This window comes from Mus musculus, chromosome 8 (assembly GCF_000001635.26).
Source record: "Mus musculus strain C57BL/6J chromosome 8, GRCm38.p6 C57BL/6J".
In the NCBI taxonomy this organism is placed as follows: Eukaryota; Metazoa; Chordata; class Mammalia; order Rodentia; family Muridae; genus Mus; species Mus musculus.
The window spans coordinates 3,563,436-3,586,552 of record NC_000074.6 but is presented as its reverse complement, the minus strand read 5'-3'; the positions used below and the strand labels follow the sequence as shown (position 1 = coordinate 3,586,552).

General features: G+C 45.7%; 1 protein-coding gene and 1 pseudogene across 1 annotated transcript; one reads left to right on the top strand and one right to left on the bottom strand.

The window, feature by feature from the left end:
• Window positions 1–1,776: 1,776 nt before the first annotated feature.
• Window positions 1,777–18,555, bottom strand: Rps23rg1 (ribosomal protein S23, retrogene 1). Its single transcript, NM_001024728.2, has 6 exons — window positions 18,457–18,555; window positions 13,332–13,432; window positions 8,508–8,712; window positions 6,632–6,830; window positions 6,079–6,153; window positions 1,777–2,718 (listed from the first exon to the last, which is right to left on the bottom strand). The coding sequence occupies exons 5-6, from the start codon at window positions 6,082–6,084 to the stop codon at window positions 2,299–2,301; spliced, it is 426 nt and encodes a 141-aa protein (NP_001019899.1). The 5' UTR covers window positions 6,085–6,153; window positions 6,632–6,830; window positions 8,508–8,712; window positions 13,332–13,432; window positions 18,457–18,555; the 3' UTR covers window positions 1,777–2,298.
• Window positions 2,303–2,801, top strand: Rps23-ps2 (ribosomal protein S23, pseudogene 2; annotated as a pseudogene).
• Window positions 18,556–23,117: the final 4,562 nt, after the last annotated feature.

Sequence of the window (23,117 nt, the reverse complement as noted above, 5' to 3'; positions counted from 1 at the left end):
AGAGGATCTGTGTGTTTGCGGGTGTGGTTGTGTGCATGGGGCTTTCTGTGTGTGACTAATGATGTGTAGGTGCATACTTTTTTTTTTTTTTTTTGGTATAAACAGTCTTTTGTGTGTGTGTGTGTTTTCAGGTTCAGCATTCCCAGCTCCATAATACAAATCTATTTATCTACAGAACTGGGTTGGAACACTCACTGTTTGGGGGCCTGTGTTACAGGTGGCTTGAGTGAGGTGAGGCAGAACCTAAGGGACTCCCCTCTGTTGACTAGATGGATCTTAGAAAAAGGCTGGCAGCTATGATTTTATTTTTTTTATTATTTATTTATTTATTTTGGTTTTTCCAGACAGGGTTTCCCTGTGTAACCCTGACTGTCCTGGAATTGACTCTGTAGATCAGGCTGGCCTCAAACTCAGAAATCTACTTGCCTCTGCCTCCCAAATGCTGGGATTAAAGGCATGTGGCACCACTGCCCGGCCCTTGGCAGCTACAAAAACTGCCACATTTTCCTGAGGATTCAGGTGGATATAAATGGTTCACTCACTAGCTGTCCTGGGGTGGCAATCTGGGAGGGCAGGCCTTCTCTTATTGAAGCCACCCCTTTTCTCCTCCCTTCCGCATGCCCACAGGCCTGAAGGACTAGGGCCATTCCTACTGGGCAAATGAGGAAGGTGGATTATCAGACCTGGGAAGGCTCTCCAAGTCCTGGCTTTGGGCAGCTTCACCCACCACAGGACAGAATTGATAGACCTGGTCTGGTTTGGGGAAAATGGGGATGAGGGAGAGGGTTAATTAAGATCTAGGACTTTCTGAGAGAGAGAGAGAGAGAGAGAGAGAGAGAGAGAGAGAGAGAGAGAGAGAGAGAGAAAGAGAGAAAGAGAGAAAGAGAGAAAAGGAGAGGGGGGAAAGACAGAAACAGAGATGCAAAGATGCAGAGAGAGAGAAGACAGAGACAGTGTATGTGAGTGTATGTGAGTGTGTGTGTATGTGAGTGTGTGTGAGTGTGTGTGTGTGAGTGTATATGTGGTGGTGGTGGGAAATGCCCTGCCCTCCTACTGATCTTGGCACTAAGTAGGTGCAGCCCCTCCCCCCACTCCATTGCCTTCCCAGACCAGCCTGTTCCGGGTGTGGGTCTCCTGTGACAGCTGTCCATCAGTTGCTTCTGCACAGTCCTGTCTTTCTCACTTTCTAGTAGTCTCTCTTACCGCTCTCCTCCCTGTGTGGCTGGCCAGCTGCCTCTGACACCTGCACACCCCCAGGGACCTGGGGCCTGAGAAAGAAAAGATTTGGGAGTTGGGACCTCTGTCCCAGCCCCTCACAAGGCCGAGATAATTAGATTAGAAAGGCTGGCTTCCTGAGCTTTTTAATTTTGATTTTTTATCATTGCCTGTGTATGTAAGCGTGGGCATGCACCACAACATGTGGATGGAGGTCAGAGAACCACCACAAAACATCATCCTTGTCACCTGAACACTTCATCGGGTCTTCTGAAATAGGTACCTCTACCCACTGGGCAATCTTGCCAGCCAGGAGCCCAACTCTGTTAAGTCATGGTTGAGTTTGAGGCCCAGCCCTGACCAGGACAGCTGGTGTGGAAGAATAATTCAGGTTCTCTGAACTTCTGTTTCTTTTTTTATTTAAGAAAAAGAAAAAAGAAAAAGGTGTTTGTCCACTTACATATCTGTGCCTGAAATCACATAGAAGTTGCTTGCCTGTGGTGTCATGCAGTGGGTTTTCAACTCCATTACTTGTTTTAAAGTTATATTTATTTTCTTATTGGTGTGTGTGTGGGGGGCACCTATGTGGAGGTCAGAGAACAGCATGGGCCCTGGGGGTCAATCTCAGATTGTTAGACTTGCTGGCAAGCACCTTTCTCTGCTGAGCCATCTTGCTAGCCTGAAACCCCCAGTACTTTTGGGACTAGGTTGTTGAGAGGTGACTTGATTGTCTGATGTGGCACAAGACACAGCTTGGTCAGTGTTCACTATGGCAGCTGCTGTGGCTGGTGAGAGTATTTTATCAGTGCCTCCCAGTGTCTCTTAGGCAGAGGACCGTGCAGAAGTTACTCTGTAAGTTTGCAGAAGGGAAGCCCCTGGAGGGGACCTTCATGCTCAGATTCACACATTTCTCTTCTGTTGACCCAGCCCCTTGCACCATGCAGCATTACTCAGTGGCTGCAGCTGGCTCAGGATCAGATTCAGCTCTCAGCTACCTGTGTCTCCCTCCCAGACAAGGAGGTGGGGGCTGGGGGGAGATGCTGAGGAACAGATCAAGGCCAGGTCATCTTTAAAATATAGTTATTAGGGGCCCGTGGCGCCGGCAAGATGGGCAAGTGTCGTGGTCTCCGAACTGCCCGGAAGCTCCGCAGTCACCGACGGGATCAGAAGTGGCATGACAAACAGTACAAGAAAGCCCACTTGGGCACAGCCCTGAAGGCCAATCCGTTTGGGGGTGCCTCTCATGCAAAGGGAATTGTGCTGGAAAAAGTAGGGGTTGAGGCCAAACAGCCAAATTCTGCCATCAGGAAGTGCGTCAGGGTGCAGCTCATTAAGAACGGGAAGAAGATCACAGCGTTCGTGCCCAATGATGGCTGCCTGAACTTCATTGAGGAAAATGATGAAGTTCTGGTTGCTGGATTTCGTCGAAAAGGTCATGCTGTAGGTGATATTCCTGGAGTCCGCTTTAAGGTGGTTAAAGTAGCCAATGTTTCTCTGTTGGCTCTATACAAAGGCAAGAAAGAAAGGCCAAGATCATAAAATTTGACAATGGAAACACAGTAATAAATTTTCATATTCTGAAAAAAAAAATATAGTTATTAGTGTGTGTGCGTGTGTGTGTGTGTGTGTGTGTGTGTGTGTGTGTGTGTGTGCCTGCCTCTGGGTGTCCCAGGGCTTGTGTGGCAGTCAGACAGGTTAGGGTTTTTTGTTCTCCTTGCTCCTTGGTTGTGTAGGTGTCAGGGATAGAATTCAGGTTATCGGGCTTGGTGGCAAGTGCCTTTACCAGCCAAAAATCCTCTCTTCCTGGTGCAGTTTTATTGTTGTTTGTTTGTTTGTTTGTTTGTTTTTGATTGGTAATTGCCAGCACTTGGGTTGCAGCCTAGGGCCCTATGCTAGGGAGTGTCCACCAGCTGAGCTGTGACCCCAGCCCCTCATTGGGGGATGCTAGGGAGGCACTGTACCACGGAGCCACACCTCCAGCCCCTCTCTGATTTGCTGGGTAAATAGGTTCATACCACCAGGCCCTGCCACTTGGGTTTCTTTACAGACACCTTTCTACAGGGAGCCAATGCTTGGTGCTTAGGGTGTGGAGGAGATGCTGGGAGAGATCCAGGAGAATGGGGATGGGCACCAAATTAGGTCCTGGATACCTACTGTGGTAAGACCCAGTGTGGTCCAAGCAGCTGGGTCTGCAGGAGAAAGTTCCCAAGATTTTCCAGAGGGGGGTGGGTGAGGAAGGGGGGTTCCCCTGAGAAGCTGTCTTGAGACCACCAAGGGGAGCAGCCTATGGCTGCAAGCTGCTTAGAGGAGAGCATGAAGCTCCCCATGGTGCCTGGAGGTCAGAGCAAGAGGGTGCAGAGTGGGCTTCAGAAGGAGGACCTCTCAGATTAAGATCCAAGGGAGGGCACTGGGGAGCCAGAGAAGGTGTCTGGGCACCAAGGAGCTCACACAGACTTAGGAAGGGGTAGTTCTGGTGTCCCCCAAGGCAAGGTGTGAGGAATGCAAGCTGGTGGGCTCAGGAGAGACAGACTTGGAGATAAGAAAGGCTTCTGTGTAAATGTGTGGAATACCAACTGCCATTCCTTAGGCCTTGCAAATAGGAGAGAGGTGTGTGAGGGAAACTGGTTTCATTTGGGCTCCGCCATTTTCTGGCTGTGTGATTTTGGGTAAGCTACCTTAGCTGTGTGAGCTGTGGTTTCCTTATCTGTACAATGGTGTTAGAATAAGTGTTTTGGGGGTTAAGGATGTAGGTCAGTCATACAGGAGACAAGAAAGACCTTATTTGCCAGGTCAATAACAAAAGTGTGTTGTAGGGTTAAAGGCACAGACGGTCATGGAATGAGTAAATATTAGCTGTGTTATGGAAATTTCCTGTCTAGTAGGGTTGGGATTAGTCCCCATGTAGTTATTGAATGCTTATAACTGGTATAATCCTGATGTGCAGTTAATATAAACACTGGATCAATGTGTGGTGGTCCACACTAGTTATCCCAATACAGGGGAGGCATAGGCAGAAGGATCATGGGTTCAAAGCCACCCTAGGCTACCTAGAGAGGCTTCTGTCAAAAGAAAATATAACAAAACAAAATAGCCGACTGTGGCTGAGTTTGAATGTGTGTGTATGTGCAGGAGAATGCCAGAGGGGGCATCACATCCTCTGGAGCCTGGATTTCCTTTTGTTGTGAGCCTCCTGCTGTGAATGCTGGGAACTGAATTCCAGACCTGTGCTAGAGCAGTAAGCTCTGAGTTTGAGTCATCTTTTTTTTTTTTTTTTTATTTAATTATTTAATATTTATTTATTTATTTATTATATGTAAGTACACTGTAGCTGTCCTCAGACACTCCAGAAGAGGGAGTCAGATCTCGTTACGGATGGTTGTGAGCCACCATGTGGTTGCTGGGATTTGAACTCCTGACCTTCGGAAGAGCAGTCGGGTGCTCTTACCCACTGAGCCATCTCACCAGCCCCGAGTTTGAGTCATCTTATTAGCTCCCAATTAACTAAACAATAAATATAAATTTATGCCGGCTGTGGTGGCACACGCCTTTAATCCCAGCACTTGGAAGGCAGAGGCAGGTGGATTTCTGAGTTACAGGCCAGCCTGTTCTACAGAGTGAATTCCAGGGTAGCCAGGGCTACACAGAGAAACCCTGTCTCGAAAATCCAAAATAAATAAATAAATAAATAAATAAATAAATAATAAAAAATTAAAATAAAATAAACTTACAAGAATATATCCTCCAAACAATACAATATAATGACAGAGCTGAATAAAGTAGAGTAAGCCTTCCATCCCAGTACTCAAAAGAAAAAAGGAAATAAAAAGGGGGCAGGTATATCTCTATAGGTTCCCAACCAGCCCGATCTACATATCAAGTTCCTGGCCACCACTACCGCTACCATACACACACACACACACACACACAATGAATAGCTTATCTACTATGGGTGTGAATCATACCATGTAGAGATGATTAAATGACTGAAAGTATAGAGGAAGGCTTGGGCTATAGTTCTGTTGGCTGAATGCTCTGCTATGGTGTACAGTGTGCAAGGGTCGATCCTCAGCACCAAAGTGAACCATTCATGGTGGTACACACTTCTAATCCCAGGACTTAGGTGGCAGGGATAGAAGGATTAGAAGTGTAAAGACGCCTGAGCTACATGGAACCCATGTGAAGAAAGAGTCCATACCCACATTTGGTGTTTAGGTTATGTCTTACTTTCTGCAGCTCTTGAAGACAGTCACACCCATGCTCTCCGGTGTGTCTTCTGTGTCTTATTTTCTCCTGAGCTCCTCTCTTTCTCTTAACTCTTCTGCTTAAGCCTGTGTTTAAAAACCCTCATTAAACCCCAACTCTACTTCATTCAAAAAGACAAAGTGTATATAAGCCTGACATCCTCACACTCAGAATCGGGAAATAAGAGAATTGCTGTGAGCCAACCTGTCCTTTATGATAGAACCCCTCTCTGTTGTTGTGTCTGTTTCTCTGTCTCTGTCTCTCTCTGTCTGTCTTCGTCTCTGACTCTGTCTCTGTTTCCCTCTGTGAGTCTCTCTAGCTTTTCTGTCTCTAAGTGTCAGAGAAAGCAGATCCTGGGCGCTCCTTGGCTGAGCAGCCCAGCTGAAATGGTAAACTTTCCTTTCAGTGAAGGACCCCGTCTCAAAGAAATAAAGCAAGAGGGATAGGGGAAGACATCCAACATTTTCCAGCTTCCCAAGACCCGAATGCCCATACACCCAAGTGCATTCACTACACATTCATGCACACCCACACCTACAATATAAAAGGTATGTGAGAATATCGCACACGTTTAATGCAAATATTTTGCCCTTTTTATTTATATGTGTACAAGTGTTTTACCTGCATGTATGTGTATGCAACATAATCATGCCTGGAGCCAACGGAGGCTGGAAAAGGCAACAAAACCCCCTGGACCTGGAGACAACAACAACAACAACAATAAATATAAGTCTTCAAGCTCCCAAACCCCAGATGACGGTGCCAAGGCCAACTCTATTAAAATGTCAATGTCCTGCCCCACATCACACACACATGTACTTAGGCACGGGTCTCACGATCCAGAGCTGAACATGTGCCTGGGCGAGGGGAAAGGGTGTGCCCAAGAGAGGGGAGCTGGGGCATGTGTCCTCCTGTTTGGATGTGTCTATGCAGGAGTGGGTGTGGGTACACAAAGAGGCTAGTGTGTGTAGTCTGTTGGTGCTCACGTGCACCTTTGCATCAGTGTGTCTCCTGCCTTGGCTCCTGGCCCAGTCTTTTAAAGCACGCATACCACATGACTCCTGTGCTGAGCCTCAGTTTCTTTAGCTGCTGTATTTGTAGTATTGGGAATACCAGAAGAGACTCTCTGGCAGGGAGGGTTGTTCCCTTTACCACCCTGTCCTGCCTGGCTTACCTTGCCCACTTGTTTGCTTTTCCTGAGAATGTTCTCTTGAACTCTGTGGACCCCAAGGACAATCCCGGATAAGCCACTGCACCTGCAGCTTGCTGCAAACACTCAAGAGACACAAGGCAGATGTGTAGTGTAGGCACTTGTTTTCCTAGAAGACAGCTGCAGGCCCTCACCCATACTGGGTTGGAAGGACAATGGGCATCTGAAAGAATCCAGGTAGAAATCAGGCTTAGGGCCCTAGCCTCAGGGCCCTCAGGGCCCTCTCAGAGCCCAGCCCCCACACCTGGCAGACCTGTAAACCTGGCTGGGCTAGACCGCCCCACCCACACACTGGCCAGGCAGGCTGGAATGGAGGTCCCACCTGCCCCTGGGGGCCTGTTCCTGCAGCCAGGGCAGCCTCAGACACACTGGTTCTTCTGTGTGTGTGCAGGCAGCCCCCAACCTACAGCCTCCCTCCAGCTCCCAGCAAATTCTTCCGCCTCCCTCACCTGGATCTTTATTCCCTCTCAGGCCTCCTGCCTCTTGAGACAGAAAGGCCCTGGCTATTAAACTTCGGGTGGGGATGACTTAGAAGGTTTATAGGTCAGGGGTGTTCAGGGTTAGGTTTCAGGGGAGCCAGTGAGTTACCACAAAATTCATCTGCAAGATTTTTTACCCGTGAAAGTGCTTTTTTTTCTTATTTAATCCTCCCCCAAAATCTTGACATAATAATAATTTAATTCTTGAAACAGACTAATAGAATGATTTTCCCCGTTGAGATGGAGGGAGGGTGTCTGGGCTGTGGCTGTAGCTCAGTGGATGGAGGGCCTGCCTAATATGCAGGAAGCCCTGGGTTTTATCCCCACTACCACATAAACTAGACGTGGTGGGACACATCTGTCACCCCAGCTCTTGGGAGTTAGAGACTAAAGGATTACAGGTTCAAGGCCATCTTTGGCTACATAACAAACTTGCAGACAGCCTGGACTCCATGAAACCCTGCCAAAGAAACAAACTCATGGGGCAGGTGGCTGTGCACAGCTTTAATCCCAGCACTTAGGCACAGGAAGCAGATGGATTTCTATGAGATCCTGGCTAGCCTGGTCAACACAGAGCGTTCCGGGCCAGCTAGAGCTGCATAGGGAGACCCTATCTCAAAAGCAAAGTAAAACTAAACTATAAATGGAGCTGCCTTGGTGGCTCAGTGCCTAAAGGGGCTTGTTACCAAGTCTGGGAATTTTAGTCAGAACCCACATAGTAAAGTTATCTTCCAATTTCTACACACACGTTATGGCATAGGTGTACCAACACAAATACACTCATACACAATAAATAAACAGATAAATAAATAAAATGCAGTTTTAAATGATCTTTTGGTTTCCTTTTTTTTTTTTAATTATTTAATGTGAAGTGGTGTGAGGCTGTCAGACAGTTATGAGCTGCCATGTGGGTGCTGGGAATTGAACCTGGGTCCTTTGGAAGAATAGACAGTGCTCTTAACCACTGAGCCATCTCTCCAGCCCCTGCTATCTTTATTTTTAACCATGTGTATGCACATACACACAGGTGCACACAGGACTCCAGTTCTGGTCCTCTGCAAGAATAAATACATCCAGCCTGGTACAGGTTACCTCTGCTGGGACACTGTCAGGAAGAGGAGGTTTCCTGGAGGAGAGAATGGGTGTAGAGTATGTGCTAAAATGATGGTAGGAGACATCTTCACTAAGAATATTCCAGAGGGACCTATAAGGACATAGCCCCTGGGGCAGGAATGGGATGAGGAGTTTAAAAGGAGCTCCTAGGCCAGACTAACAAGCTCAGGTGGCCCTCTGAGTTCAAGGTTAGCCTGGTATAGGGAGAGCATGGCTTCACAAAGAAACTCCATTTCAAACCATCTCACCATGGGCAAAAAAGGAGCTGCCGGCATTTCCTATGTCTGATAAATCTCCCACTGTCTCCAGGATCCTGCTCAGTCTTTCTCTCACGGATGAGACACAAGCCAATGCATCTGTCTGTCAGGCATGGTGAGGGAGCCGAGAAAGCGAATCACTTGAGGTAGGAGTTCCAGACAGCCAGACAAGCTTGGGCAGCATAACGAGCTAGACCTGTATGTAAAAAGTAAAACAAAAACAAAATCTAGGCATGGTGGTATAAACCCATAATCTCAACACTGGGTTGATTGAGGCAGGAGCATTGCTGTGAGTTGGAAATTAGCCAGAATTATATAGTGTTATATAATTATATAGTGTCTCAAGAGAGAGAGGTAGAGAGAGACGAGAGTGCGCACGCACACACACACACACACACACACACACACACACATACACGAGAAAGAGAGAGATCTGAAGTTCAAGGTCATCCATTCTCCGCTACACAGTAAACTTGAGGCTGGCTTTGAGTCATGAGATCCTGTCAAGAGGAGGAGGAGGAGGAAAAGAAAGAGAGAGAAAGAAACGGAGACAGAAAGACGGAGGAGTTCTGCACTACAACCCAGTCTTCTCCCAATCTGCCAAGAGAATCAGACTCAAGGAGTGTCTGAAAAACTGTCCCAGTTAAAAACAATCTGAGGAAACTTGATAACTATGGGGCCTGTGGGCCTGTGAGTGTGGCTCAGAGAACTGGCCTACCATGTAGCCTTTGGGTTTCACCCAAAACCACAAAATCCAAAAAAAAACCCAGGTACGTGTCCCTTGGGATCCAAGGTGGGCCTTGAAGCAGAAAAGGGGCATTTTGGAAAAACTGACCAAAGCAATGAGTGAACGCGACTTAATAATGGTGAGTTAAAATTAGGATTCATATAATGCGCCCTTGATTTGTAAAGTTTATTTACTTCTTTATTTGTTTAGTGTGTGTGTTTCAGAGGACAAGTTGGAGAAATCATCTTCCAGCATGTAGGTTCTGGGGAATCAAACAGAAGTCATCAGGATTGGGGGCAAGTCCCGCAAGTTGACTTCTCACGTCCTTTGACCTCCACACCTGTGGGACAGCATACACACACCAGCACTCGTGAATGCAAACACTCCAATCACGAGTAAAAATCAAAAAATAACATACTCGAGAGTGCAAGGTAAGACCTTTGTTGATAGAGCCTGGAAGTGAGGGGCTGGGGCTCTAGAAACTGTCAGTGAGGGGCTGGGTGGGGCTCTAGAAACTGTCATCAGTGAGGGGCTGGGTGGGGCTCCATCCACCATTGAGATAGTGGGGGTGGGGTTCAGTTACAGAAAGCTGATCCAGCAGGAACCAGGCCCTAGATTTAATCCTTTAGTGTAATGAAAGGAGATAGGGAAGGAGGTGAGTGGGGAGAAGCCAAGCATTTATGCAAGTAATAGAGCCGAGTTTGAGCATCTGGTCCAGGAGCATTGGTATATTCAAATTGGCCCTGAGGGACCCACCACGTCTATGGCATTCCTACTGGTACCCACTGGACCGCATAAGTTCCATGAAGGAGGCCAACCTTAGGGCGTGGTTTTACGGCCCAGAAGAATGCAGGTACTTAGAACATGTTTTGGAGATAGAATTGACAGAACTTGCCAGTGAAAGCACACGGGAGGAAGGAGTGGGAAGGTGGGAGGGAGGAGCCTTGAAAACGTTCCAATCTCTCAGCCTTTCACAACTAAGAAGCCTCTGCTCCCGGGTGCAGAGATGAGGACACGTGATGAGGGTTTGACTGAGGATGGCTAGAGTCTTTCGGAGTAGGTTCACTTTCAGGTCCCCGAGGGATATCAAGGTGACCGGAAGTGTCTAACATACAGGAAACTAGATCCTTTTCTTTCTTTCCTTTCCTTTCCTTTCCTTTCCTTTCCTTTCCTTTCCTTCCTCCCTTTTCCTTTTTTCTTTTTTTTCTATATAGCTATGGCTGCCCTGATACTCACTATGCAGATCAGAGTTCCATCATCATCTGTCTGCTGAGTGCTGGAATTAAAGGCATGCTTCCACCATACCCAGCCTTTATTATTTGTTTATTAGTTTTTTTTTGTTGTTGTTGTTGTTTTGGTTTTTTTTTTTTTTTTTTTTTTTGGAGACGGGGTCTTACAATGTAGCTTTTGCTGGCCTAGAACTCACTGTGTAGACCAGGTGACATAGAGATCCCCCTGCCTCTGCTGCTGGAGTGTTGTGATGTGTCACCACGACCATCAAATGCTTTTTCTTGTCTCTCTCTTTTTTTTTTTTCCCCTTGGTGGTGGGGGGGGGGGCAGTTCAAGACAGGGTTTCTTTGTGTAGCTTTGGCTGTCTAGGAACTCGATTTGTAGACCAAGTTGGTCTCAGACTCACAGAGATCCACCTGTGTCTGCCTCCCAAGTCCTGGGATTAAAGGCATGTGAAAACATACCTGGCAAATTAAAATATATTAATACACATGCAGGTGTACACACACACACATGTTCACCTGCACACACAAATATATACACAAACATACCAAAAATAATGATATTGTACCTTCAGAGGACCTGTGTGCACCACCAGAATTTATCATTAATACTGTGTTCTTTTTGTTGTGTTGCAACTCCTGACCCTTCTGCCTCTGCCTCCTAAAGTGTTGAGATTACAGGCATGGCTTGGTTTATAAGTACTACTATAATTTTTGCAGTGCTGGGGACTGAACCCAGGGTCTCATGCATTGTAGAGACAAGCACACCACCACACCCAAGTCCAGCCCATAGCAGACTTTAGTTGTTGGGGGTGGGGGGTTTGTTTTTAATTGTTTGCTTTAAGGCAAGATCTCACACCACCTCCAGAGTGGCTGACCACTCTTTTTTTTTTTTTTTTTTTTTCTTTGTCTTTAGTTTAGTTTTGTTTTATTGAGACTGGGTTTCTCTGTGTAATCTTTGGCTGTCCTGGAACTCATTCTGTAGATTAGGCTGGCCTCAGACTCAGAGATCTAATTGCCTCTGCCTCTAGAGTGCTGGGATAAAAGGCCTGGACCACTATCACCACCAGAAGCATGTATTCACAGTGTAGCAAAAAAAAAAAAGACCTTGAATTCCTGATCTCCCTACCTCTACTTCCCAAATGGTTGGATTACAGGTGCGTACTACTACAATAGGGTCATACGGTGTTAGAAAGAAAATGCAGGGCTTCTGCATGCTAAGCGACTGCTCTGTTAAACTTATTTACTCACCCAGCCTAGCTTGAGTGGTTTGAGATGGGTCTCATATAGTCAAAGCTAACCTTGAACAACTCTCCAAGGTCTGCCTGCCTCTGGCTTTTGAGTGCAGGGAGAGCAGGTGTGGGCTACCACACACCTGACTTATGTGCTACTGGCTTTTTTGCATGCTAATCCAGCATTCTAACAGCTGAGCCACATCCTCAGCCTGAGCTTTTGAAGCAGGGTCAAGCTGTATGCTCAGGCTGAACTGGAACTCATTTTGTAGCTTATGCTAACCTAACCTCAAGCTCCCAGTCTTCTACTTTATCCTCAAGAGTGCTGAATTGGGCATAGAAGCACATACCTTTGATCCCAGCACTCAAAAGAATGAGGCAGGCAGATCTCTGTGAGTTTCAGGCTAGCCTGATCTACAGAGAGCATTCCAGGACAATCAGAGCTACATAGAGAGGCTAGAGAGATAAAGAGAGGGGAGGGAGAGAGAGAGGGGGGGGAGAGAGAGAGAGAGAGAGAGAGAGAGAGATTTCAAGCCTGTCTCCTGTAGACTAGAAACTGTATCTTTTGGTTTGGTTGTTTGGTTGAGACAGTGTAGCTCTGGCTATCTTGGAATCTCTGTATACCAGGCTGTCCTAGAACTCACAGATATCTGTTTGCCTCTGACTCCCAAGTGCTGGAATTAGGTGTGATTTAATTAAAGCCTGACTTCTAGGTGATTTCTTAATGGGATGCAAATAATGCTCAACTGTGTTTAGAAAGAAGTGATAACAAAGGATTAGAATCTGCACAGGTTCAGAACATTATGTTGGATCCATGGACACAGAAAGAATCTACAAAGGGAAAGAGGGCAATCTGAAGGGGCCACTTCCTATGGCTAGGGATGGGCCCAGCTGGCAGGGACCTTGCCTGGCATGCACAAAGAATTGAATTCTCTCCCTAGCACAGCATAAACCAGAGATGGTGGCTGCATATGTGTCATCCAAAAATCAAGAAGCAGAGGCAGAAAAATTAGGAGTTCAAAGTTATTCTGAGATACAGAGGAAATTTTAGAACAGCCCAGGGAACAGGAGACTCCTGCAACTTGTCCGTATATGCACAAATAAATATACTGTAATATCAATATTAAAAACAAGAAAGGTGGAGTCCTGAGGAATGACTTCATACATGTGCACATGCACATACACACACATTTATACACACAAATACATAAAATAAGCATACATGCGGTGGGCATACAAACACTGAAATACTACCTATGAACACATCCTTGTTTATCAGCATGCCTAATAGTTCCACTTGATTTCTCTCATGAGCACAAATACCTATGTGCCCATGTGCACACACAACCACACGTCCGTGCATATATACTGTGTGTCATGCTAATGTGTACTGTCAAGACTGGAGCAGCTCAGGGTACAGAGCTCCCCTGGTATGTCCTTGATCATTTATATGTCCTTGGTGAGAAGAAACATTCTGTCCACTTCATTGCTTTCTTCAGTTCCATTCCTCTGGTGGGAGGAGGTGTCTGGGCAGACCAAAGCGAGCATTGACTTAGCAATTGCGAAAAACAAGGTCAAGGGCTGGCTGTGCCTAGCCCCAATGTACCGATGTGGTGATGCACACCTGTTATCCTAGCACTCAGAGTTGGAGGCCGGAACACAGGTAGTTCAAGGTCATCCTCCAGTGCACAGCAAGTTTGAGGTCAACCTGGGGTACGTGAGACCCTGTTGGGGAGATGAGAGCACAAAGTTACCCTGAAGTCTTCTAAATGGAGAAACTACTTTTCTCTGCTCTTCTGTTCTCTCCAGCAGCTTCACCTTTTGACCATTTCCATCTCCTGTCTTTACCCAAAACTGAATCTCCTCTGGGGAGGTTTCTTTTTTAATATTTATTTATTTATTTAATTTATTTTATATATGAGTACACCACCATTGCTTTCTCAGACACACCAGAAGAGGGCATTGGATCTCATTACAGATGGTTGTGAGCCACCATGTGGTTGCTGGGAATTGAACTCAGGACCTCTGAAAGAGCATTCGGTGCTCTTAAATGCTGACCCATTTGTTCAGCCCTTTCTGGGGAATTTTAAAGATATATTTCTTTTCCGTGTGTGTGTGTGTGTGTGTGTGTGTGTGTGTGCATGGCTCAGTGTATGTATGTGCACTGCATATGTGCAGGAATCCCTGGAGGTGAGCGAAGGCACAGAATCCCCTAGAACTGTTGTTACACGCAGTTGTGGGCAGCCATATGGATGCTCTGGACGAGCAGCTAGTGCTCCCAAATTCTGAACTGTTTCTCAGCTCTCTGTTGCAGCCAGATATTCTTAGAGAGAAGGAAACTTTAATACCAGAAAGTCCAAATCCTTATTCAGAGATCAAAGAGCCTGATCTGTCTCTGGTTTCCATGACCAGGAAGCTCAGAGACACAGTTTGTCTGGAGTCTATCAGCTGCAAAGTTCTGCCTTTAGCAGGATAATGAGTAGAATGGCATTTGTGGAGTGTCTTCCAGCTGTGGTGGATAGCTTTGTCAATTTGACACAATCTAGACTCACCTGCTGTTCTGGATGGGGTGCCTGCCCCTCCCCCTCCCTATCAATATGATACTAGAATTATCGCAGAGGAGGGAGTCACAATTGAGAAAATGCTTGCCTAAGATTGGTCTGTAGGTAAGCCTATGCAGACATTTTCTTATTTAGTGATTAACTAGATGGGCCCAATACAGAAGTAAGTGTGTGTACACGCGTGTGTGTGTGTGTCACAAGTGCCATGTGGTTCTGAATTCTATAAAAAAGTAGGCTGAGCAAGCCATGAGGACCAAGCCGGTAAGCTTTGATCCCCACGGCTCCTGCTTTAGTTCCTGAGTCCAGGTTCCTGCTCAGACTTCCTTTGATGGCAGACTATGATATAGAACTGTAAGATGAAATAAACTATTTGCTCTCTGTGACATTGCTTTTGATCAAGATGTTTTATCACATCAAATCAAACCCTAACTAAGAAACCTGGGCATAGTCTCAAAAAAGGGGTTGTCTAGATAAGGTTGGCCTGCCATTGTGTCAGTGAGGGACTGTTTTGATTGCACTAATTCATGTACAGGACCTGTCCATTGTAGGTGACTGTCTGTCTTAGTTATGGACACTATTGCTGTAATGAAACACCATGATCAAATCAACTTAGGGAGGAAAGGGTTTGTTTGACTTAGACTGCCACATCACTGTTCATTATCAAAGGAAGTCAGTACAGGAACTCAAAGGGGACATGAACTTGGAGGCAGGAGCTGATGCAGAGGCCATAGAAGGGTGCTGCTTACCGGCTTGCTCCTGGTGGCTTGCTCAGTCTGCTTTTTTATAGAATCCAGGGCCACCAGCCTAGGGATGGTCCCACTCAATAGTGAGTGCATCCTTTCCCATGGATCACCAATTAAAAATCTGTTGTACAGGTACGCCTACAGCCTGATCTTATAAAGACTTTTTCTCAGGTGAGGATCCCTCTTCTTCCATGACTCTAGTTTGTGTTAAGTTAACATAAAACCAGCCAGCATAAATCCCTAGCACCCACATAAAAGCTAGACTCAGTCACGGGCATCTGTAATCTGAACATTATAAGCTAGGGAGCTCACTGGTCAGCAAGTCTAGCCAAAATGGTAAGCTCCAAGTTCAGCCAAGAGCCCACCCTCAAAGAATAAGGTAGAACTGGGCTGGCCAGATGGCACAGCAGGTAGAAATGCTTGTGAGCAAGCCTGTACACTCGAGTTCCGTTCCCAGATCCCACAGCAGGGAGAACGAACTTTTGAAAGTTGTTCTTTGACTTCTACAAGTGCACCATGACAAGTGTGTGCCACAATCATACACCCATATCACATACATATGCACACGGTAATAACAGATAAAATTACACTTTAAAATAAAATGGAGGGGGCTGGAGAGATGGCTCAGCAGTTAAGAGCACTGACTGCTCTTCCAGAGATCCTGAGTTCAATTCCCAGCAAACACATCGTGGCTCACAACCATCTTTAAAGGGATCCAATGCCCTCTTCTGGTGTGTCTGAAGACAGCTAGAGTGTAACTTACATAAAATAAATAAATAATTTTTAAAATTTAAAAAAAAAAAAACAAACGGAGGGACTGGAGAGAAAACCAGCGTTGTGCAGAGGATACAAGTTCAGTTTCTAGCATGCAGGTCAGGTGGCTCACAACCCTCTGTAACTACAGCTCTAGAGGATCCAGATACCTTCTAGCCTCCTTGGGTACCGCACACAAGTGCACATACCCACACAGAGACACACAACTACATTTTTTTAAAAAAATCTTAAAAACTTAAATACTTATTTAAATAAGATAATACAAATGAAATAAGGTTTAAAAAACTTTAAAACTTAAAATAAAAATTTTAAAATAATGTGGAAAGGGTCTCTTTATATAGCCCTGGCTGTGCTAGAACACTCTCTTTAGACCAGGCTGACCCTGAATTCATAGGGATCCTCCTGCCTCTGTCTCCCCAATGCTGGCATCAAAGGCAAATGCACCATGGGATAGCATCATCTACATTCAGGCTGGATACTCACACTTTGGTTAACTCAGTCTAAAAACTCCCTTTCAGATGTGCCCAGAGATTTTTTTTTTTCCTTTTAGGTGATTTTAGACCCTGTAGAGATGACAATATTAACCATAATATTCCCCTAAGTTGTTTCTATCCAGTATGTGGAGGGGCACAAGTGTGATACAGAGTACACGTGGGCATTGAACACAGGCTGCAGACTTCGTTTGATAGATATGGCTTCTATAAACACATGTGTTTGAATGCCTGGCCCATAAGGAGTGACACTGTTAGGAGGTGTGGCCTTATTGTAGGAAATGTGTCACTGGGTCGGTAGGCTTTGTGGAGTCACTCAAGCTGTGCTCAGTGTGACACAGTCTTTTCCTTGTTGCCTGCAGAACAAGATGTAGAACTCTCAGCTCCTGCTCCAGCACCGCGTCTGCCTGCACACTGCCATGTTTCCTGCCATGATGATAATGGACTGAACCTCTGAACCTGTAAGCTGGCCCCATTAAATGTTTTCCTTCTAAGAGTTGCCTTGGTCATGGTGTCTGTTCACAGCAATGGCACCCTAAGACACATGGCATGTACCATGTGTGCCCACCCTCTCATAAAATAAATAAATAAGTATAGTTAAAAATTCTTTAAAAGGCCTGGAGAGATGATGTAGTGGTTAAACACTCACCGTCTGCTCTTCAGGGAATACATGATTGGTTCCCAGCACACACATTAGGGAGTTCACAACTACCTGTATCTCTAGTTCCAGGGAATTCAATGCCCTCTTTTGGTCTGCCCAGGCAATGTGTGTGTGTGTGTGTGTGTGTGTGTGTGTGTGTGTGTGTAGTGCTCATGCAGACAATGAGGTCTACGAACATACACATAAAATAAATAATTAAATAAAAACTAAAAAAAAAAAACAGTAACAACAAGGGGAATGGCTCCTGAAGAACTATACCCAAGATAGATCTCTATACTACACACACACACACACACACACACACACACCTACACACATGCACACACACACCTACACATATGCACAGACACACCACACATACACACAGACATACCTACACACACAGACACACATGCACACACACACATACACACAGACACACATGCACAGACACACATACACACATACACACATGCACAGACACACACACAAACAAACCTACACACACACATACACATATGCACACACACACATACACACATGCACAGACACACACACAAACAAACCTACACAGACACAGACACACAAACACACATGTACACACACAGACACACATGCCCACATACACACCTACACATATGCACAGACACACATACAGACACACCTACACACACACTCTCACACACACACATCTACACACATGCACATACACACACCTACACACATACACACCTACACACATGCACGCACACACACACACACACACACACACACAGGTTCTTCAAATATAACACCCCGTTGCACTCAGGTAAATAAAGCTGATCATACAAAATCAATACTTACAAACATGAACAAACACGAAGCAGAAACAGTATGTGATCCTCCCAGTCTATCTGCCTCTCTGAGTGCTCACACCTGCGGAGAGTGTCACCCCACTCCAACACAACCACTCAGGACCCACCACTTGTTTGAGCCATAGAAAAAAGCCACAAGAACAGAGGATTGGAAAAAATTTGCATACTGAAGTAAGATATTAAAAGTGTGGAAAGCAACGGAGGCTGCAGGGGGCTTTAAAAAAATCCTCCACCCCACCCCAACGACTGCTTGCTCTGAGGTAGATTGCAGGGATCCGTATGGTGGGAGGGGAGAACCGATTTCTGCAAGTTCTCCTCTGAACTCTACACGCACATATAGACACACACAAAGTAAATAAACAAATATATACTAAAATAATATATATACAAAGCTGCGTTCTTTAACTTCTTCCTTCCTTCCTTCCTTCCTTCCTTCCTTCCTTCCTTCTTTCCTTTCCCCCCTCCCTCTCTTCTCTCTTCCTTTCTTTCTTTCTTTTTCTTTCTGAGGCAGGGTCTCATTTTGTAGACCTGGCTGTCCTGAAACTTGCTGGCCTATATAAACCAGGCTGGCCTTGAATACACAGAGTTCTACGCGCCTCTGCCTTCAAAGTCCTAGTAATACAGTCTAGGGTTCTTTATCCGGTTCGTTTTCTCTGCCAATTCACTAACTAAAAGGCAGGACAAACCTCAAGCACGACAGGTGGCAGTGGAGAAATCTCCAGTCTGCTGACAGCAGCAGAGAGAATCGGCAGTTGAGGACAGGCATTTATCTGGGGTGAGAGAAAGACTCTCTGCAAAGCAGAGAGGTTGACAATGAAGGCTGGGGGTTTAAAGTCTGAGTTTTCTTCCCTACTTTACGGTTGGTCAGTTTGAAGAAAGACAGAGTAGCTGATTGGCTCAGAACTGTTGTGTGACCGTCCTGAGCAGACCTCGGACACCTGACCCAGACCAGCAGCAGAGTCCTGCTGGCAGGAGACAAAAGCATGTAAGGCATTTGTTTTAAGCCTCCAGGCTTTTGTCTCAGCTCAGCAGGGCGAGGAAGAAGCTACCATCCTCGGAGCTTGCTATCTTTGTTACCTAGCTCTGGCCGATCTCCCTCTTGGTCTGCTTATCTGGGAGTCAGTCTAATGGATAATCTTTCACTAGGATTAAAAGTTGTGCAAATCACATGGCGCCCCACCTCCCCTTTTAAGTCAAAGAAAGAGTTACTTATTTATTTTGTTTTTTCAAGACAGGGTTTCTATGTGTAACAACCCTGGCTGTCCTGGAACTGGCTTTAAAGACCAGACTGGCCTCAAACTCACAGAGATCCACCTGCTTCCACCTCACGAATGATGGGATTAAAGAGTGTGCTACCATGCCCAGCAAGTTTTTATCTTGCACGTTTTTAATGTGTGAGAGCAGGTGTGTAGTCTCTCTGTGTGTAGGTCAGAGGATAATTTGTGGAGTCCATTCTACCTTTATGAGGTTTCTAGGGACCTGAACTCAGGTTGGCAAGTGCTTTACCCACTGAGCCATACCCCCAGTCCTATTTGGGGGGTTGGGGGACATGTAAGCCAGGCTGGCCTCAAACACACTAAAAGTGGCCTTCAGCTTCTGCTTTCCACCGCGTGAGTGCTCTGGTTACAGCCATGTCACCAGGTTTGGTTTGCTGTTTGATTGAGGTGGGGCAATGTGCTTGGGTTGGAACCCAGAGCCTCGAACATCCTGAATTTGTTCTGTGCTTCCAGTAGCCCTCCCAGCTGTCCTGTCTAATAATTTCCAACTGTGCCATGAAACAGGACCTTCCACCCACTGCCAGGGGTGTTAAACTTTTCCGCCTTTTACCAGAGCAACTTAGCCAAGTGTATCAAGCACTACAATGAAGCCAGTCAGCTATGAGCCTCTGTTGTCAAGTCTAGTGTTTGTTTTTCCTAAGAACAGGAACAGGGGAAATGGAAGAATGTTCTTACTCGTTTATTGCAATAACACATTGGAGATAATAGGAAGAAATGATTGAGGGCTTAGGGCTGTGGTTAAGTTGGTAGAGCACTTGGCCTGCAAAAAGCCTTGGGTTCCATCCCAAGTATTGACTAAAGCAGGCATGGTGCTATGATCCCAGGAGGAAGAAGCTAGAGATTCACAAGTCCAAGATCATCCTGGGCCAAATGAGACTCAAAGAGAGGTCACTCACTGCACAAGCCTGATATCTGAGTTGAATCCTCACAGCATAGTGAAAGGAGAACAAACTCCTGTAAGTTGACCTCTGACCTCATATTTGCTGCTGCACCTGAATCAATGATAGGAGGGGAGAGAGAGAGAGAGAGAGAGAGAGAGAGAGAGAGAGAGAGAGAGAGAGAGAGAGAGAGCAAATAAAAAGAAGTTGGTGGGTGTGGTGCACAGCTGTAATCCGAAGATTCCAAAGGTTGAGGCAGGAGGATCTCAAAGTTAAGGTCATCCCAGGCTTCATATTAACAACCTACCTGAAAAAGAGGAGTAGGGTGAACAGGATGAGGGGGAAGAAGAAGGAAAATCCCCACCCCAATCTCATCTATGATAGTGAAAATCTAAAAGCAACCCTGGTGGAGGAGAAGAGGTTACAAGCTCAGGGAATATTTCATCTTCAATAACAAGATTTCTCCTGACGTTCCTCCCTTGAGTCCCCTCCTCCGCAGCACACTGGAGTGAAAGGAGTTCACTGTGGCCACTCTACATGTGTCTGCTTGCTCCAGTGGAATCCGCCTGTATGGTCCCCATTCCTTTTCATGGAGCGATATACATGTGTTTTTCCATGTCAGTAAATACAGGTCTGTCTCGTTCTTTTAAAGGCCTCAGAGCTTCCTATACCCCTACACCATTGTCAACAGCCTCTGGAACTATTTCCCACACACCTCCTCCAAATTGTGTGCTCCCAGAGGATGGATTGCCGATTTAGACATTATAGGCATCATTTTTTTTTTCTTTTAGACTATCAATCAAATTGCATTTCAAAAGAAAAAAAAATCTGAGGTAGGGGATGGGGCTGAGTTGGTAAAGTGCTTGCCTCCTGTGCTCAAAGCCCTGGTTTCCATCACTAGCATAAACTAGATGTGGTAGTATCCTCAACAACCCCATTACTCAGGAGATAGAGGCAGGAGGATCAGGAACTCAAGATTATCCTAGACTATATAGGAATTTGAGGCCAGCTTGGGCAACTTGAGACCCTGTTGAAAGAAAGAAAGGAAGAGAGGGAGGGATGAGGGAAGGAGTGGGATGGGGGTGGGGAAGAGAACAAGGAAGGGGGCCTAGAGAGAGAGAGAAGGGAGAAACAAGAGGAGGTGAAGGGAAGGGATGGAATGGGATGGAGGGAAAGGATCAGAAGGAAAGAATTGGTCTTCATTGGCACTCCCAATGGAGTTTGTTATGTATTTGCCACACAAGAATGAGAAACTGAATTCAGTTCCCAACACCTACCCAAAACTCTGGGCATTGTACCATGCATTTGTAATTCTAGGTCTGGTGAAGCAGACACAGGTGGAGATCCTGATAGTTCCCTGGCCAGCCAAACAAGCCTAGCAAAGCAAGCCCTAGGTTGCAGTAAGAGGCCTTATCTCATAAACGAAGGTGCTAGTTGGGGACTGAGGAACTGGCTTGTCTGGAAAAGTGCTTGTGGTGCAAACATAACAACCTGAGTTCAATCGACAGCAACTATGTAAAATGTGATGGCATGTGCTCGTAACTCTTTCCTGTGGTGGTTGGTGGGAGCAGAGATGTGAGGACCCTGAGGCTCACTAGCCAATCAGTTTAACCAAATTGATGCACTCTAGACTCATTGAGAGATCTCAAAGAGATAAGGTGGGTGAGGTTAGAGAGATGACTCATTGGTTAAGGACACTGACAGCCCTTACAGAGGACCATGGTTTGGTTCCTAGAAACCATATGGAGTCTCACAACCATCTGTAACTCCAGTTCCAAGGGATCTGATGCCCTCCTCTGGCCTTTACATGACACATACATCCATACAGGTATACTCATACACATAAAATTAAAGCAACATATTATTTTACTTATATTTAAGTAATATGTTATAACAATGTAGCAACTGCCAGGCGTGGTGGCGCACACTTTTAATCCCAGCACTTGGGAGGCAGAGGCAGGCAGATTTCTGAGTTCGAGGCCAGCCTGGTCTACAAAGTGAGTTTCAGGACAGCCAGAGCTACACAGAGAAACTCTGTCTCGAAAAAACCAAGAAAAAACACACACACACACACACACACACACACAAAACAATGTAGCAATAATATAAAGCATAAAATAGAGAGAAACTGAGGAAGAAGACACCTGACATCCACTTCTGGCTTCCACAGTTACTCCCTCACATTTGCATACACACACACACACACACACACACACACACACACACACACACAGACCAAGATAGAAAACTCCTAAATTAGGATATCCATGGTTGACCTCTGGCTTCCACACACACACATGCCTGCTTCTACATACATTCATATATATATATATATACCTACATATACCTACATGTACACACACACACACATATGCACACACAGAGAGATTTTAAAATAATTGTCATTTTCTGGCTCAATAGCTTTAAAAACCCAATTCTTAGTAAGGTTGGGCATGGTGATAATTTTAGCCTTTTCCCAAATGAACGAATAAGAATAAGATGTGTGAGAGCTGCTGAGGTGGGACACTCGGCTGTCTGGGAACTGCTTTTAAGACTGTAGAAGTGGGGCTCATCCAAAGCAGTATTATTCAGTGCTAAAAGTCAGAGGTTTGTCATCACGTGCTGAGGAGCACTCCTGCCACCCCAGCACTCAAGGGAAGAGGCAGGAGGAGGGGAGGGCAGGCCTTAAGTTGAAGGCCAGCCTGGACTACACACATCCCCCTCTTAAGAAAGAGGAGTGGGCGGGGGCGGGGGGGGTGAAGATGGAGAAATGGCTCAGTGGTTAAGCGCACTGACTGCTCTTCCAGAGGTTCTGAGTTCAATTCCCAGCAACCACATGGTGGCTCACGGCCATCTGTAATGGGATCCCTATTCTGGTGTGTTTGAAGACAGTGACATACACAAAATAAATAAATAAAACTTAAAAAAAGAAAGAAGGAAAGAAAGAGAAAGAAAGAAAGAAAGAAAGAAAGGAAGAGAGAAAGAAAGAAAGAAAGAAAGAAAGAGAGAGAGAGAGAAAGAGAGAGAGAAAGAGAGAGAGAAAGAAAGGAGTCCGTCTGTGGTACAGATGTCAGAGTGTTAGACCAGCATCCATGAAGGCCTGCTTTTCATTCCTTAACACTGTATAAACTAGTGTGCAGAGAGAATCTCTTGTGTACTGTATGGATATATCACTTGGCAATCAAAAACAAA